General features: G+C 36.8%; 2 protein-coding genes across 5 annotated transcripts in view; one reads left to right on the top strand and one right to left on the bottom strand.

The window, feature by feature from the left end:
• The first annotated feature begins 6,722 nt into the window (after positions 1-6,722).
• SLC39A13 (solute carrier family 39 member 13) overlaps positions 6,723-19,359 on the top strand; it is a 141,784-nt gene continuing 129,147 nt past the window's right edge. For 3 of the 4 annotated variants that reach the window (XM_068684794.1, XM_068684786.1, XM_068684793.1), the window contains exon 1: positions 6,723-6,811. The gene's annotated coding sequence lies outside the window, so the exon portion shown is untranslated. The remainder of the gene's footprint in view (positions 6,812-19,359) is intronic. The other variant, XM_068684785.1, reaches the window with a different exon arrangement.
• Positions 8,152-19,359, bottom strand: part of MYBPC3 (myosin binding protein C3) — a 59,275-nt gene continuing 48,067 nt past the window's right edge. Inside the window, exons 29-34 of the mRNA XM_068684806.1 lie at positions 14,978-15,117; positions 14,277-14,436; positions 13,598-13,734; positions 11,096-11,282; positions 9,970-10,012; positions 8,152-9,537 (exon numbers count right to left, since the gene is read on the bottom strand). Of these exons, the coding sequence (XP_068540907.1) occupies positions 10,002-10,012; positions 11,096-11,282; positions 13,598-13,734; positions 14,277-14,436; positions 14,978-15,117 (635 nt within the window). The 3' untranslated portion in view covers positions 8,152-9,537; positions 9,970-10,001. The remainder of the gene's footprint in view (positions 9,538-9,969; positions 10,013-11,095; positions 11,283-13,597; positions 13,735-14,276; positions 14,437-14,977; positions 15,118-19,359) is intronic.

Here is a 19,359-nt window from a genome sequence, read left to right as displayed (position 1 = left end):
AGGCCTATTGACATACTCAAACCCGCTATAAAGAGAAGATTATGGTTTTAAATAACAATTTATGATGTGCGTTTAATTGTTATCTACAGCACCCTTTTTCCCCTCTAAGAGCTGTCTTTGTGTGGATGTATTTTTGTGTGACTGAAAACCATGAAGTATAATCTTTTAGAGCTGTGCATTATAGACTGATGAAAAACTTAAGTCCCAAGTAAGACTTAAAAGAGCCTTACAAGAAAAATCGCCTCCTGTCCCTTTCAACAGCATTTTTGTTACAGAATGGCTGTGGCTAAAGTTGCAGAGTTTGCTGTTCACAGGCAAGAATCAGTAACTCTGCAAATGGGCTGACATGGGGCTTTTGGCCTTCAGGTGAGAGCAACTAAATAAATTCTTGAAATGTATGAAATCTTTCTTGTACTTGATGATGTGTAATTGTGCTTGGCAGGTGTTCTGCTAACTGAGGGAATGTAGCACATTCATCTGAGATAAAGGCATGCCGTACAGTGTTTTCACTGCTAAATACTCATTGTGGTTCCCTGGAAATCTAATACAGCTCTGGAGGTTACATTTAAAACTGGCCTAAGAGTGTAGGTCTTTCAGAACGCAGTCTTCTACCCTTTCCACCTTAGCTTCATCACTCCTAAATGTTGAAAGGTATGTAAACTGTTCTTTGTAGGAAAAGAATAATTACAGCAATTTCCATGTGTTTTGTCATGTCCTACTTATTTTGATCCTTAGGTAAAAATTCCTTAGCAGCCATAAGCACTTAGAGGCTTCTAAGCCTTCCATAATCAAATGGAAGACTGAATATTGGTAATAATAAATAGTGCAAGAATACTCATGGAACAAAATGGCTTAACCTACCGGTTTTACCACTAGGAGGAGCCCGTGACTTAGTGTTAACAATATTTTAAGCTGACAACCTTTTTATTTTAACACTTGTGATATTTCCAAGGCCCTTACACAAATAGCAAATACGTTAATTATGTGACAAAGATTGATGAACTTGCCTTAAACCTTAAGGCAATTGCTTGTCCTGAACAAATTTCTATCTCTGTTACAATTCTTTGTTCATGGAAGTTGGTTTTCAAAATGACCAGTAACCATTCCCTGCAAATATTAATGTTTGTGACTGGTCTTCCTGGCAGTTTTTCAAGGTGGAGCTGGAGTTCCTAATTATCTTTCTTTGGGATTGCAGATCTTCACTGTGGTGTTCCAAAAAGGTACTTTTGTTTTTGTTTGTAAATGCAGTGTTGATTTCTAACATGAGTAGACCTAATTTTTAAAAAGATTAAAGGTTTTAGTATCAGTCAGTGTCACAGTGGTGGTAAAAACTGTGAAGTTGAACATTGAGGAAAGGGTTCGATGCTTCAAGAAAACTACTGTAAAAACTTCCTACACCCCAATTCCTAGCTTCAGATACACCTGGCAATCCTACTTTGACACTTTCACCACAGAAGAGCTTGTAGGATAAAATATAAGCTGTTCTTCTGGGCACCCAAAAGCTAAATAGCTAGAAGATGGAAATTATGAAGAATTTGTTTTACAACTAAAATTCTTAGTGATTAGAGTGGATGGGAAAATGTGGCTATGATTCTAAGCCATCTTTGGAGCCTTTATATTATAAATATACTAAAGATAAAAATATTTCTAGAGCCATGCTACTTATGCCAGACAAGGGCTTTTGGTTCCCACTGAGTGTACTGCCAATAAGGAAGCAATTGCTAATATTGCTTGTAAGGAATGGAAGCAAACCAGCCACTCACCCCTGTGTCAGGCATAGACTGCTCTTACCACTGAATTCAGAACTAAATGAAAATAGAAGCTCAGCTTCATAGAGCATAGAGTTTGGGTAGGAAGGGACCTTGAAGATCATCTAATATCTAATTCTCACAAAGAGAGCAATATTTAGATCCCACTTCCCCTTGATTGCCAAATGGATTGAAGTTAGAAGAAGTTGCCTGTGAAATGAGTTCCTGCTTCTGTGAGAAAAATGGCTTCTACACTGCAGCAGTGGTATTTAGGAACTCCAAGTCACTGTTGTTATACAAGCAAAGTTCTGGTGAAAAACATCTCCTAGCTCCTAAAGATGTGGGAATAGAAGCAAGAACCAGCCACTTTATGCAAAGGACCTTGCCACACAAGGCAATGTCAGAAAGCCTCTCACTCTTCCAGAATTCACAATTTAGCCGGCCTTGCTTCTCACAAGGACAAGACATTTCTAAACAGCTGAGTGGGGTTATTTTGCCTCTGCTAGCTGCAATGACTTTTTGTGCAGCCCTGTCTTATAACGCTCATATAAGATGTTCAGTGTGAGCAAGAGCTTTGAGTTCCTAAAGCTGTTCCTAGTCCTGATATTCAATAAAATAGTAGAAATAAAATAGCAGAAACATGCTGATGCTTTAAATAATAGTAGTATATGATTGCTCTTTCCAGCGCTGTATCCGAAGGTTTGAAAGCTTGATGCTTGTGATGAATGAGGTTTGAGTACACGTGAGTCCAACAGAGGACCTCTTTCAGGCAGATTCTGTGCTCAGATATGATAAAAATCAGCTCAACAGTTACGCCAAGCTTAGTATAATCGTAAGTTGATTTTCTGTTTAGGTTTGCCTAGTATAATTGTGATTATAATAATTGTAATAAGGTAGTTTTCTGGTTGCATGTGTGCAAAGCTTTGAAACTTCTGAGACGTAGCAGTTGTAGCATTGACAAATTTTCTTCCAGAAACCAGTCCTACAAAGAAAGAACCACATATACAACAACCAAGGGCAAGTAGTGTTGCTTCTATTTACAAGTTACTATAGTGATAAACGTGGTTTAGGAACCTATATAGAAATAGAAATCCCCTTCTCCTAAAATAGCAGTACGTAAAAAGGAACAAACGGTGGCAGGAAAAACACCAAGTAAAGCTCTAAACAGTTGCTTCCTTTAAGTAGATGAAAACTCTGGTTCTGTATTTCCATTCCTTTTCTTCCACTCTTTTCTGCCTTTTCATTTTCCCTCAATAATGCCAGTGAGCACCTATCTTTCTCCACAGCATTCTGGGTTTCAGAGCAGTCTCTCCTTCCCTTTCCTTACAGTTTCCCTGCTTTTCTTACAGTTTCTTTTCTTGGATTCCTCACTATTTCCCCACACCTAATTTCTTGGCCTAGACTCACTTCAGCCACTCATTCTCAGTTCCACACCTCAGTTTCTCCTCAGATGTCTCTCTCTGTTTAGTGTTTTTTTCATCCATTCTTCTCACCATCATAGTGTGTAAATCATGTTCCAGCCTCTGCACAAGCAGTCCGGGCCTATGCTCTCTTGCTCATCTTTCTCTGTCCTCTTCCAACTTCCATTCAATCTTTTTCCTCTTACCAAGCTCTCTGCCACCCTCCTTTCATCATCTATCATCACTCAGCCTCAGTCTGCTCTTACTCCTTTTGCATTAAAATGAAACTGTTTGCAGTGGAGTGCTAAAGAGTGCTATTGAGGGAACAGAAAAGATTTTCTGCTGATCAGCTATAGCACCCAGCAGCAGCTTTTCCATATACGTCTTGGAAACTGTTCAACCATTTCATCTGATATTAGAAATAAATGGGTCTAAAACAGACTTGTAACCTAAAAAACTGTCTAAGTTAACATGTTTTCAGTGATGAGGAGAGAAGTGTCATGCATTCTGAAACTTTTGAAGACTTTTATCTGGTCAAAATCTACTTTTTTTTTTTTTTTTTGAAAAAGGTAATGTATACACGACCCAAAGTAGAAGAAAATCCTGGATTCTTTACTTTTTTTTTTTTTTTTAAATTATTTTTGCTTCGGATTTTTGTATATGAAAACTAGTGGTAAACAACAAAGCCATATTTGAGAGTTACACTAGTAATTCATCTTTTTTGTGATCATGCTTTCCTGGAATAGACCTGGTTTACTGGAGCAATTATCTGTCATTATGACAGATACGAAGCAAATGCAACCTTCATAAAGGTTAAATTACTTTAATCTACATCCTGACCTAATGTATTTGGGTCCCACAGTCCATACTTCCAAGTGAAACAGTTACAACTACGTATGATTTTCCTAATACTTGTTTTATACACCATAATGAATATAAAATAAAAGTCAGGTGGTTTTCCATGGTGAAGGAAAAAAAGAAGGCACACTTACCACTTATTTTTTTCCAACATGTATGCATATAAATTTCCATAATTTTTCCCATCAACATGTTTTATATGGATTACTTTTTTTTTGTATCAATCATCTTCTGTAATGCTGTCCCAATACAGAATTAAACCTGAAATGTGTTCATAGCTAGTTGGATAGCTATCTGTGTTTTTGTGGCTACTTGTTGTCAACACTTCTGTCTGGCACAAGAAGCAGATGCTAGACTATTTTTTCCATATAAGGACCTCAAGAATGAAGCTGTCCTTATCTGTTTCTTTTAAACCTTCACCAGTTCAACCTGTTTTAAGATACATTACTTGTGCAGACTGCTGTATGGACCCTGCTCAAAGACAAGTGAAGGATATCTCGCCGTCAGCCTTTGTTGCCCTAATATAGAGTTCTGTGGTTGAGGGGCACTTGAAAGGTATCAGTAGGGCTATTTTTAATCTCAGCAGAGTGTTCTTAGAAAATTCATTTGTAAGGAGACAGGAATGGTTTTATTTCTAAACCTGCTCTAAGACGTGGTAGTGACAAAAGTCTCTCCTAAACATGTATTAGGATTTTATTTCAAAGAAACTCTATGATAAAGGCAACATAAATGACTTCTCTAACTTCCAAAAACATCTTTTGCCATCTTATCAACATCTTAAAGCTCTCATTTGAATGACCCTCGAATGATTAAGTTATAGTAAAAAATGCTCGTGATTTAGTCTTTTCTTGTGTTTGTATTCATTTTATTCAATTATATATCTCCCTTGGAATAGCTAGCACAATAATCCTTTCTTAGAAAGAACAATACCTGCAGATGCCGTGTGCTGAAACCATCTTAAATTTTGCCTTGCCCTGCATAGAAAAGCTTTATTACAATAATTAATGGGAACTTCTTGACATTACACTGTAATCTTCAATGAGTCAAATTTATTTATTTTTTAATATTTATTATATTATTATAAGAAATTATTATAATTTCTTATAGTAAGCGTAGGAAAAAAACAAAAACAAAAACAGTAAAGACTCCTGTTGCCTTTTGCAGAGTAGCGGTATTAAACACCAGCCAAGCTGGCAGCCCAGTTTGGTGGCTTTTTATTTATTTATTTATTTATTAATTGGTTGGAAACAGAAGTGCTGAGGTACTAATGGGCCAACTCTTGTACCTGTTCTTATTCATGCTGTTGGTGTGGTTCCAGAGAATGTTTATCCCTTCTTGTAGAGGGACCAGGAAGATACACTTGAGGCCAGTAAGGCACTTTATGCCTTTTTATATATTCCATTGGGATGGGATGAAATCTAGCAACCTTTACCTTAATCCTCCACACTCAATTTGCAATGATTTTGTTCAGACTTTACAAACCTCAGTAATATTCTTTCAGACCAGGAGAGGCCTCCTGGAAACTTATTTTAAAATCCATTTAAAATTACCATGTGAAGGAAAAATGTGAAATATGCCATGTGTGATTTATGGCAGGAGCATAGTCACACCGAACCTGCTTCTGCTCCCCAAGCATGACAAAAACCGGGCTCTCTTCTGTCAAAAAATCAACATTGAGGAAATATTCCCAATCCCTATGACAGAACTGATCTAATTTTAAGGTGATAAATCCACCTGGTAATCTTCTGATCTCAGTACAGTAGTGCGTGCATTTCTCTTTTTCCCTGTCATGTGTGCACGTTGGCATTTACATTGTCAAGTGCTGACTGCATTAAGGACATGAGAGATACTACTCATGAACTAAACGTGTTTTTATTTGCAAAAAAAACCACACTAAATCCGATTTCCTTTAGTACTGCCACCTCAGCGTGAGGAGGGCAGCAGCACTTCTATGCTCAACCTGCTTCGAGCTTCAGAAAGCCACAGGCAGGTCCCGGCCGCGGGCCCTGCGCCTCGCCTCAGCGCGGCGCGGGAACGGAGAAGGCTGGTGCGCCGCCATTTCGCGGCGACGGCTCCGGCCCCGGCGGCGACGGATCGTGGAGATTTTCCTCCTTTCCTCTCCACGTACGTGTCCCCATGTCCTGATGGGGACAAACCAGGCTGCCCCGGGAGCGGGGTGGCTGCTACATGGGGCGGGAGTCCCCTGGCATCCCGCCGGTGGTGGTAAGAGAGCCCGGTCAGCCGTCCCCAGAAAGGCGCTGAGGGATACTTGTCACAACGGGGTTCTGTCACTGCCCGACCGTCAGGTGCTAGCGTTTAAGGGAGAATTAAAGTGCATTAAAAAAAATCGCAGACATGAAGTTAAGCTTGTGAGTGGCCTGAAGAGGAGCTCAGTTTTATGCTTTTTCAGTAAGATTTGGGTAGTGCTTTAAAATTGGATTAATTAGTAAGAAAATATGTGGTGTAGTCATAGAAGATCCAAATCTTCATTACTGAGGCGTTTACTCAATTTTAGAATTGCACTTGAAGGATTTATTTTATTTTATTTTATTTTATCTTTTTTTGTTGTTGTTGTTTAGTTAAGCATGGTACACTTTGGATTTTGATTTTTTTTTCTCTCTCCTGAATTTTATATGGTATTTTTCCTTTTATTGTACTTTTATGAAGTGATGGTCAGCCATTAACTCATTTTACTTTTATTTTTTCTCTTGTAGAATAACAGTCAAGATCTGCACTTGTAAAAAACAAACAAACAAACAAACAAAAAAACAAAACGGATTGCACTTAAGAAAATTAGGAGTTCTGGTAAGGATTGACACTTTAATTCCATTTTATGGCTTCTGTAGAGGCTACTGAGTGAAACTTCCCTTGGCCAGGACAGTATTTCCTTATCAGATTTAGATGTAACATTTAGACAACAGCGGTTAGTAGACGCTTTTTTTTTAATTCTGTGGTCTTTGTTGATAATGTTTTTACACTTGGTTATACCTTGCTAATTTGAAAAAATAAAAGGGAAAAAAAGGAAATGCCTTCCTCAGCCCTTCTAACGGTACATAACAACTGAAGGTGTGAATATTTGCTATTACATTCAGAGACCATAATTCCATCTGATTTTGTAGCAGAGGAGATCCCCCCACAAGAAAGTATTAATTAAAACCATAATTTGTCAAGTTGCCTTACAGCTGTGATAGGGAAAAATTGAAATACTTTTATTGTCCTTAACCAGCTATGTTTGGGAGAAGCTGCTTGGTCTATGTAGCTTTAATTAGATTGGGATGAAAGTAATTTATGTATTTATTAACAACATGAAGTTAATGATCAATTAATTAAATATGTAGTAAAGATCAGTAATAGAACAAATAAACCACAATACTAGGTGACTGGATAAAAGTAATAAACACCCACAAATTTCTAAAGATTCTTCTAGAACTTTTGCTAGGAAGTTCTGATCTTGCATGCACAGCTTCTCCCTCTTCCAGTTTTCACTGTGTGAGGAGTGACTTGAATTTTCATTTTTTAGGATTCACATTTTTAGAAATCATTTTTAAAAAATTAACTTGAGTGCACTACTTCTTTTGTAACTTCAGATTTGGACTTGTGTTTATATGTGGTAGAATTTTGTATTTGAAGACTATTCAAACAAAATTTCATGAAAAATGATTGACATTTTGAAAGCATAAATTTGCAGCACACTTCTTTTTACAGTGGAAATAAATGTTGACTTGTGAAAGTACTGCTCTTCCTAAAAGCATTATGCTCACGTTGAATAGCTAAAAATCAAGTGGAAAAATCAATTTTCGTGGTGACTTTTGATTCACGTTTGTACTCTTGCAATCTTGTACCCTATTACAGCATGAAAGCACTCTCTTTGTGAAACACCTTTCTGATAATAGAATGCATTTGGTATAGCACCTGATTCTCTTCAGGATAAACTGTCCTTTGTAATCTAAGCTCTTGCAATTCAGTCTCTGCTTTTCAATAGACAGATCCCACAGTTGCTGCGTTGATCCTTTAAGACCACTTAGCATTCTGCTAATAGGTAATAAAGTTATTTGTAATACAGAACACATCTCTGACTTTTACATGTGATATGTGTCTTATTTTTAAAATAATAGTGTTGCTTAGAAGAAGAAAGAACAAAACAGTGTAAACTTGCTTGTTTTTTTCCATCATTTTTATTTATTTGTCAAATAATAACAATGTATAGCAGAAAAACGTTGACCTTGTGAAAGTTAACTTTGGTTTCAGTAGACTATCTTTCTTTGTTCTGATACTGTAATAAAATAACCAAAATACACATCTAATTAAATAAGTGGTTTTATTATGAAGGCATAATTGCTTGTGTAGTGCAACTAACATGCTGTGTTGGACACACTTTTCCTTCTCTACTGGCATGTTGGAGGTAGGGGAGTAGTGTTGCTTCTGTTCTTTGTGTTGTGTTTTCAAAAGCATAATGCTTTCTGGATTAATTTAATCTTCCCACTTTCTCTTGTACTGTGATTTCATGAAAAAATACTTTCTAGCCAGAGACTACTGGAGATCCAGAAAAACCTCAACCCACAAATTCTATTCAAAATGGTAGGTGAGAAGATATACATACCATACATAGATTTTCAAAAGCCTTCAGTAATAATTGACAGTAAGTTCATTGCATTTATTACATGCTTTTATATATATATATATTTGTGCAAATAATCTTCCTCTACATCTTTCATCATTTCATTTGATGTCCGAAATTATCTCTGTACATTATTGTGATATCTCTATTGTTTGCAGAAACATCAAATACCTGGAAGTCTATGCAGGTGTCTTTTCAAAAACTAGAAAAACAGTAGTGGGTAATTATCACAGAATCACAGAATTTCTAGGTTGGAAGAGACCTCAAGATCATCAAATAATCTATTCTCTATATAAAGCACAACAGTAGCCTAACCCATAGATTTTCAAATGGTGTGTTTCAGACGTGGTTCTATAAAAGTCTGCTCAAGAGCGTAGAAGTGGGCACTTCAAGCATTAGTGGTAAAAGCAGGAGGAATGAAAATTACTTTCTGTTGTGCAGAGATTGACATGACGAAAGGTGATTCAATATTAGAGATAATGCATTAGTATTTCATTATTCTGAGCTACTTGTTTCTTATGAAGCATCTCAGAAGTCTGAGAAAAAAAATGGAGAGAAAACTGCAAAAGTGGGGAATTTATGCTAGTTTCAGACATTAGGAATGGATTGGTTTCACTTGTAATTTTAGTACTTGTTTTTTCAGACATCTTATATATGTAATGGGGATTTTTTTTATCATTCTTTCCCTGACTATCTTCACATGCAAACAGGGACAGTGAAACTAAAACAGATGTATGAAAGGAGGGAAACATAGTCTGAAAATACGCTGAGTAAGCAGGGCACTGCAATACACCCCTACCTCCCAATACACATGTATCAAATCACTTTTAAGGTGATCAGGATTCTTTAGTGTAACTGAAATTATCCTTCATTAATTTCTTCATTTTTCTTCTCTTCAAATTCCACTCTGTTGCTGAGACAGAATGGGAGAAAGGATTTAGTGTTGAATACACGAATCGACTAACTTACAGCACTTCCATTTTTATAAAGTCTCACAAGAGATGCAGTGTAATTTTAACAATGTTTGATTAATGCACAGAAATTGTTGATACTACTTAGCTCTATATTAATAAATAGAATACCTTCTATATGGAATGCTTACAATGAGTTAAATAAAATAAACAAAGGACTCTTATTCTTACGGATTTATACACAATACACAGTGTATTGAAGATTGAGACCCGTGAAATGCTGGCTTTAAATCAAACAGTCTTGCAAGAATGTGATCACAGGATAATTATTAAAAGCAGACAGAAATCATAATATGCACCCCCCCCCTCAGACTATCAAAATTCCATGAAGTCTATAACATGCATAACTAAAGATGAATTATTCTGAGTCATACCTTGGCTTGCAGATTAATTTAGATTCAGAGTCTTACTGAGGTACTGGAAGATGAAAAAATATGTAAAATTATGTTATCAGACAGTAAAGGAAGAAAATTTTAAATTGAGACCTGGTGCTGAAGGGGAAATATGGAATCTTTGTCATGGTTGTTTTGATCTCTGCTGATACTTAGGAGATTTAATGTTGAAGCAAGCTTTAGAAGATGATAAAATTGAGTTTTGAGCCATGTCCGTGATGTACAGTATTACACTGAACAGAAGTACTTGTGGTAGCTGTTGTACTGAAAGTAGTGTATGTGCCTTAAGAAGGTGCTACATATACATTAGGTAGGCTTTTCAGAGTTCTTAGACCAAGTTCATTAGAGCTGCATTGCTTGCTTCCAGGACCCAAATGAGCAAGGATATCAGGGTGTGCTGTGTGCTAATCCCTGATTCAGCACTGAGTGAAATATCAAACCCTGTGTAGAAATATCTTCAGGCTTGCTGTACTGAAGACAGATCTCTGCCAATGTCTGTTCTACAGGTCACTTTCACAACTCTTCCTGTTTTTGATGAACATTTAAACTGTTGCCATATAAGTTTATACTGACAGATACATTTGTAGTGGCTTTGCTGAAAATGTTTAGTCAATATCCTTTACAGTGGTGTAAACATGTGACATTTTTTCCTGTCCTTTTCAATAACAAATTATCAGTGTCTACCTGAAAATTGTTTGCAATGTAGCAGATAGTATCTCTTAGATATGTCTAACAGCTAGTGACTGGAGTCATTGAAAGGAATTAAAAACTTTCAAGCACAAAGTATGTATAGCTCAAAGGATTACCTGTGTTACGTTATTCACAATTCAGTGTTTTAGGTAGACCTCTGTTCCAGTGGTAAATACCTTCTTCAGCAATACCAAGTCAGACACACGTTATCTACCTTAATTTCTATATTACCTAGCAAGTAATCTGATTCTGTTGTAGCAGCTTAACATGAAAAATACAACCTTGCTTTTCTGTGTAGTTAGCAGATGGAAATAAAGAAAGTGTTAGATAAAGGGGAATATATATATATTTTTAGATGCCCATTATTGTTGTTACTTCACTGCAGTATTAGTGTTATGCATAATGCTCATGTGATTACCTCTGACATCCAGTTTGCACTCTATTTCAGCTTCACCACACTCATTAACAGCTTTACAGGTGTAAAAGCCACCATCAAATGGAGTGGGTTTCCGGATCTCCAGGGTCAACACACCCTGTTTACTGAACATGCGGTATTTGGCGTCCCCAGAGAGATCCACTTTGTTTTTGTACCAGTATATCTTTGGCTGAAGAACACACAAGAAAAAAATTAAAATAGAAAGTAGAAAATGAAAGACTTACGGTCTAGCAACTTTAATTTAGCCACAAAAGGTCTATGCGTTACAAGGACTGTATATTACCTGGCAATGTTAATTATTTTTCAAGGAAATTTCAAGGAATTATCTTCTGAATGAACATTATTCTGCTCATTCAGACTCATGCAACTAACGATTCAAGAGTTCAGTATTTTCTTTAACTCTCTAATAACATGTAGAACATGTAGCTCTGTACCCTATCTTACTGCAATTTTTATAACCCTTCACTAGCTACAAATTCATTCCTTCAGGGATTATTTTATTATGCATATTAAAATATATTTGAATGCTTCAGGTATCTTACATAAGGAGAATTTAACTGCATAGACTATCAGAGCACAGTTGTTAGAATGTGTCCAATTTGGGATGCCTTGGTTTGCTCTGGGAAAAGGTCATTTAGCACACCATTAGCAATTTTAGCGTTCAAAGTTTTATTTAAAGAAACTAGTTTTTTTTTAATTATTATTTTTCCCTGACTCAAATGTTTTTCATCCTTTTATATAGAATTTCTATCTTTCTGGGCATATGTCTTTTATTTCAGCACTGCTATCAGGGCACAAATCTCTCTGCTGAAGTGGTGACTGTCATGCCATACAGGTCATACTGTGCCATACAGATACAGGTAGACTTAATCTGCACTCAAGATTGGAAAGGTCTGCCAACATAAGCTACTCTGTGAAAATGTCCTACTGATGAGTTCTATGTTAGGTACAGAAGTTTTTTTTTGTTATGGTTAATTTGGGCAATGCAAATACAAAAATGTATCTGGAAAAGCTGCTTCAAGACTATGAGGTATGAAGGATGAGGACTATTTGTATTTTGGGCTAGTGTGGCAGGAAGAGTTAGCAAGCTTATGTTTAAAAGCCTCAGAGTACTGTACTGAACAGCTGTAAAATATGAAGTTTTTCTTACAATCTTACTTAAAAATATGCACACGTAATGAAGTGCATATAGGCAATCAAACAGGTCAGCTAAGCAAGAGGGAACATCATTCCTAATGCTGTAATTTCATGATTAATCTAAGATAAGGCAGCTACTGGAAAATGGATTTTGCCCATACTTGCTCATGTTTCTTCTATACTGTTCTTGTTATTTTGCAGCAATTTATGTGGCTGTGCTTTTTTATATTTGATTTTTGTCTGGAGCTCCTTCTTCATCCAGTGAACTGAGCAAATGATTGTGTTAATCTCATTTTATTTATTATTTTTTTTTTTCCTAAATTAAATTGAACAAGCTTCGATCTTACATGTTTTGCTGTATAGCTGTGAAATCCTTGTGCTGGCATGAAGAAGGGAGAGGAGGTGGAAATAAGCAACCAGAAGGGGGAAGGAAAAGTGCACTGCATTTTTTGTTATTTAGATTTATGACAAGATTATGTCATAATACGGTAAATTCCTTCACTGCAGACGAAAAGTCTATTTCCCGTTTTTGAGAAACCTAAATTTAGCACCTAGCTCATACAGTGCTTACTGCTTGTTGCTGACTCTAACAAACAAAAAGTACATCTTTCTGTGCTCTCTGCTGAAGTTTCAACAGATATGAGTGAGAAAATATTCCTCTGAGATTCAAAACAAAAGCAAAAAACAAAAAAGACCCCTCTCCCTCCCCCCACCCCCCCAAAAAAACCCACTTTACACCTCCTGGGTAATTTTACAAAATAACTCATCAGACTCTCAAAACGTGATGTGGGTGTATTGATACAACAGAAAAACTGGTGATCCTCTGCATTACTTAGGTTAATAGGACAGTATTACATTAACTGCTGTTTTCTTCAAAGACTAGAGAGAAAAAAAATTTACATTGTGGCAAGATGCATACATACGAATATGTATTTATTTTTTTTATCATCCTTAGAGAGTAGATTTTATATACATACTGTAAATGGCAGGCTTAGCATAAGCTGTTACTCCTTCTCTGTCTTTTCCTCTGTCTCCCTTGGTGTGTTGCCCCCCCTACTTGTTCTTCCCATTCTGCCTGTATTGCCCTCTCTAGCTCACTGTGTTTGGTGAACTCGTTGAGAGAAAACAGATGATAACCTAAGAAGAAGATATAAAGATACTCCTGTGGAGCATTCCCCTGTTCTGGTTCTGCACACAACCACACAAATGCTATCTCTAGGGGTGATAATTCAGGGACATTTACATTTTCTTAATATAGTTACTTTAACTACGCTAACTGGCATGAAATCCAAAGGCAGCTTCTTAGCCTGGTGAAACAATATCAGTGACAGTTGATGTATCTTGTACCTTGGGGATTCCTCTCACAGCACAGCTGAGCGTGGTGTTGTATCCTGCAATCACAGACCGGTTTACTAAAGGATGAGTGAATTTAGGAGGTTCAGAGAAGTCATGTTCTTTGTAACAAGGCGGCTTGTAAGTGGTGCCTGCAATTAAAAGAAACAGAATAGTAAGAACTGCGTTTGCAGTTCTGATGACTTCTGTACCACCCGGTTGCCTTTTTTATTTGCCTGTTTGATTTAGGGAAGCTTGAAAGCTCTGACATTAGTGATGTAATAAATCTTTAAATGTAGTTAACTTTAAGTACATTTAATGCTTTAGTTAAAATAAAAGGTTCTGGCTATGATTGGATTTCTGCTTTTGTTAAAAATGTGAAAACCATGACTGCAGGGGGAAGTCTTCACCACAGAGATCTTGCACTTTTAACCCTAGAATGCAAGTATAATCTCTTAGTTGGATTATATTCTTAAAATAATATAGTTTAGGAAGACAGTGTGTTTAAATATTTTTTAAGAGATGTTCATGTTAGTACAGAAACCCTACCTGGTCAGGGTTGTTGATGCCAAAATACCTCATACGTGCTAGCTACTAAGTAATGAAAACACTTCTGGTATTGTATTTTCCATTTAGTAATAGAATCTTTGCTTTTAAAAGCTTTTACAATCTTGTTTTGAATAATAAATGTTACCTGTTTTTTGGATATAGGCAGGATTTTTAGTGGTTGCAGCAGTTTCACTCAATCCACACAAATTTTCACTGAAGACTCGAAAAAAATACTCGTTTCCCATAATGAGTTCTGACACTACACAGTTTGTGCGACGGTAGTGATCAAAAACGGTATACCATTCCTGTAACGAGACCGCACTGTTTAGAAAGATGTAAGAGGTGAGACATGCAATGGAGAGATCCTTCTTACTGCAAGGAAACGATGGGTAGACAGGTATTTAACAGTAGTTTGGGAAATGAACATTGTGTTCCTTCCTGCTCATCTGTTTTCTGGCTGATGTGGTAGCTGTATAAATACCTGCATTTTGAGGAAAAAAAAAACAAACTCTTTACATTTCAACTCTACTCATTTGGGGAACTTGATGCAAAGTGTCTCCTCAGGCCATGACAACTTGATGGGGCCTTCCCTGAGAAGAGACATTTTCCACTTTCACTGACATACAGGACTGCCAGCAGCTGAGTTTCTTCCTCCCCTTCAGTTTCTCCCTGCATTTCTCAAAAATATAATTCAAGGCAAAAAGTATAATTCCACCTTCTAAACAGTTATCTGTCCCTTCTAAAGAAGGGTCATGAATTTAGCAGTTTTCCTTAAATCTCCGTGTTCTCAGAGTAAGCACTTGTTTAAACTCCAAAGAATTTCATGGACTTGGTGCAATTTCTTACCATTGTCTTTTTGTCAGCTTTCTGGACTGTGTAGCCCAAGATCTGTGCATTGCCATCATCTTGTGGAGGTGTCCACTCCAGGGCAGCATTAAATCCCCAAACATCTGTAAGCTTTATATTCTGAGGAGGGCCAGGCTTGTCTGCAGAGGAGACATGAACAAACCTTTGCTTCTGGTTCAAGAATGGACAGTGTTGTCATTTCCTTTCGTGCAGGGGAAAAATAGAACTGGAGAGCAATCTGTAATTGTTCCTTAGCAATACACTTCATTTATGTGAAGTTGAAACTGTAATCTGCTAAAATGGGAAGTTTTCAAATGTCTTTCTTAATAGTATTCTAGGAGGTCTGAAGCATGCTGAGAAATGTATAGACCACACAGTGGACATAGGAATGAGACAAACTTTTTGTAAAAATTGATAAAGAAGTTTGTGGTGTTTGGATGGGCGTGATCACTCTCTTTACTACAGTTTTATTACTTGCTTTTTAACCTAAGTGCAATATTGTGGTCATTTAGGTTCACTGAGAGTAGTAACAACAAAAGACCCGGGTCTATATTCCTCTTAACAAAGGAAGGGCAGTCATTTGGGACTGTCTGGACAATTCGTTTGTGACTTTTGATTGGAAAACAGACAGCATTAAAAAAGAACAGGTCTACATTATGTTTGGAGAAATAAAATTGCAAGCCTTGTGTCTTGCCCAGCTTTTAAATGACCTTTTCTGAGCCATCACTGAAAGCTAGATGAAAGGCCTTAAAATCCTTTGATTTCACCAACTGATGTTTTGGAGTTGATCATAGCATTTAGGGGCAACAAACAGATACCCTTTTTGAAAGAAAGTGCTCTGTTGCTGTGTACTACTGATGAGGCAGTGCATCAACAATACAAGAGAGCCTGTTGAGAAATGGCAGAATGACTGTCCTAGATATTCTTTTCCTTATAAAATTGCTACTAATTTGTTTTTGTTCTTCTCCAGAGATGTGCAGCTGAGGGGTCTTACCAGACTAAACACTGCCACCATTCATATTATGCCTGACTGGTCGCTGACAATTCCTGTGTGAAGCTGGGGGAATGCTGTGGTATGCAGGCAGGTCTCCTGACACTGTCAGATTGAGAAGAATGCTCACCTCTGCTCATTTCTGTCAGCAGTCACTGTGGCTGTCACCTCTGTTTCCCAAAGCTGCAGAGGGAGAGGGTTCTAGACAACTTGCTGGCATGCTAAGTAGGGTGAAGTGGTTTCAACAAAGAGATGTGTTTAGAATATTGAATCTAGTCGTGTACTGACAATATCTGTCCATCTTCTGGGGGTTTCATGCAGGTAAGACTGCTAGACTTGTTTAATAGCAGCACATAATGTAAGATTTTCTGAAGAAAATACGTTAAAACTCTCTTTGCTGTGATTACCAGTGGCTCTCTATACCGTTTTGAAATCCATATACTAGATCGTTGTCATGCGTATTTTAAAATTAACAAGGAAAGCAAAACAAAGCTTTCTGAAGAAATGTGCTTGGCAGGATTTTGATGCTGGGACAAAAGCCAGGATGATAGCTTGTACCTAAGATAAAACTTGACAACCTTCTGGTCAAGTTTTAGAATGCGTTGAGAATCTGTTAATATCATTTAATTTCTCTGCACAGCAGAGTTTTTAGTTTACTCATAGGACACAGCACAAAGAAAAGAAATGGGATACTAATAAAAACTGTTATCTAGTTCTAGCCAGATATCCTTTAATATAACTTATTAAAGAGATGCAATTTTATATAACACTGCTATAATCCAGAATTTTCCTAACCCTTGAACTAGTTCATTAACTCCAAATTCCTCCTTACTGTCCCCGTAGTGAACTTTTCATGCATGTGAATTCCTGATGGTGAAGGACCATCGTAAGTGGTTTGAGGTCCATGATGTTTAAATTCTCTATAGATGCCTTTAAGCTAGTCCTCTGGTGGCAACAATTGCAGGGAATTCAACTTAATAACCGGGTGATCTTTTCCAATCCTACGCACTATAATAATCCTGCAACCTATAAACAAGGACAGCTATGGAGTACCACAGCAGGTATTGAAGTTCTTGTTTCATACGTAAAAATAATTTCTGAACTGAAATTAAATCTGCAATAACATGGTCTTCTGTGTGGAATATAACTCATTTTGAAAGAAGAAACTGACTGTAGAAATCTGACACAAGCAGACTAACATGTTGCTGTCATTGGATTGGTTTGAAAACCAATGGAGAGGGAACCTGGCAACAAAAAACTGTACTATTTTGAAGGGTCTGCTAACCTCTTTAACCTGTATAAAAAGTTCATAAGATTCTCACAAAAACTGTTGCATGCACTTTGCCACAAGTATGCCTTGTCAGTTGGTCTGATTTTTTTCAGAAGACAGTCAAAGATCTAGGTGTGGGTTGACACCAAGCCATAACTCCATCAGCTATGCTGTTGAACCCTTCTACTTGGATGTATTACATCCCAAGTAATGTGACCAAAATGGTCCCACTGGTAGCAGGGAATATTTTTTTTTTTCTGTAGAAGTGGAAAGTTCATGGTGGGATTTTTGGATCTGTGTTACCTGATACTGCTGATTTTGACTGTACTGCCTAAGAGACAGGACACAAATCAGCTTTGGAGTCCTTGAAGAGTTTCCAAATCCTTTCAAAATTTGTACTGTTAACGAGAACGCAAATCTGCTTCTGTGTCTAAAAAATTATTCAGACTGATTGATTTTCTGACCCATCTTTTTAATATGTATGCACAATTGTTATGAACAATATATCATAGCATAAGCAGTACTTACACTGCTATATCTGGCTTTTTTTTTATGTATCAGTGCTTGTTAGCTTGCCTGCTAATGACATTTCTTTCTAATAACTAGTAAAAGAGCAACCCCTCAAAGAAGTACAGAATGCTGTATCTGTTGAGATATGTGGAAAAGATAAAATAATACTATAATAATTTTATTTTTTTTTCCTTCTTTTCAGGACCATTCACATTTATACCAATTTTGTTTAGGCAATCTGTTTTAATTTGGAGATGTTAGTTCTCCTTTTTGGTATGCTAAACTGTTGCTCACAATTGCAGGGTCTACTGGGGAGATGATTATTAGGCTTGGATGGTATTGTGAAAAAGCGAGCGACAGCTAGGGATAATTCTGGATATCTGAATGAAAACTGTCTCCTCTTCCTGTAGCTAAGCTGTAAATTAATCAAAGCCAAAAAAATGACAAATGATCAAAGGAATGCAATTACAGATTGCTTTTAATTTAATTCCATAAAGAAGGATATGTAAAACAGTAATAATCTAGTCTTTGACTGTTAATAGGTGAACTGTTACTTTCTGTGTCAAAGCATGACATAATTTTCTTTTCACTGACACATTTTGGAATCAAAGACTGTAATTAGCTGTAATCCTTTTTGTCTTCTTCCAAACTGCTAAGTATTGAAGCCAACTAGCTTCAAGCATGGAATTAAATAAGGAACATAGAATGCATTGCTCTTGTTCCGTGTGTTGTTCTCTTCCTTTCTTTAGTTTACACTAATCTGTCAGAGAAAAAGTTGCTGCCTTCTGTGTTGCTTAACTGCTACCAACTTCAGGTGAAGCCCTCTTTCTTTTTCTTCCCTGTTTCTGAAGGAAGGAATGGTAACCTGCATTGTCAAAGGAACAACATTGCCTATGACAATGTGGAAATGTATCTGATCTTATCTCGAATCACACTTATAAAAAAAAAATCTTGATCTATTTCTAGATGCATATCTTCATTCTGTAGAAATCAATTATTCTGATTTGAAGTTAAGAATTTTGGATACTATGTATGAATATCTATGTGGGTATGAAAAATGGTAACTGCAGCAAGCAAAGTGTTAGAATGTAATAATAGATGGATGTTATGACTTTAGCTATTTGTTAATTATTGTCAAGTTGTCCTACTGTTATAACCCTCCGCAGTATCTGGCTAGTTTTACAAGTATTCTTTCTGCTAACTTACCTATAGATGCATCTACACAACAGATTTTTGTTTTAAAGGGTTGCTTACATAATGCAAATGGGTAGCATGGAAAAGGTGATTAAATGATTTTTTGTGGTCTTTCTCTTACAAAACTGTGTGGATGTCAGATGAGATTTTCAGAAGAGAGACTCGAACTGAACCAAACCAGGTAGTTATACATGCGCTTAAATTGTGAAATTCCATACAAAAGCATATTTGGATTCTGAAACTAGACACAGATTCAAAAGCTGACTGGCTAAAATTGTAAGAAAATTTCCCTGAGGAACTCTTGGAGATAATCCTCCCTCAGGCAGGAAGTCTCTAGGACACAGATCATTCCAAGCTGGGAAAAATGTAGGAAAATCAAGGGACATGCTAGTCCTGCTCTGAGCTTTGCTGCAGCCA

Source organism: Anas acuta, chromosome 5 (genome assembly GCF_963932015.1).
Source record: "Anas acuta chromosome 5, bAnaAcu1.1, whole genome shotgun sequence".
NCBI classification, from domain to species: Eukaryota; Metazoa; Chordata; class Aves; order Anseriformes; family Anatidae; genus Anas; species Anas acuta.
Note: the sequence above shows the minus strand (reverse complement) of the source record. Positions and strands in the feature narration are given on the sequence as shown.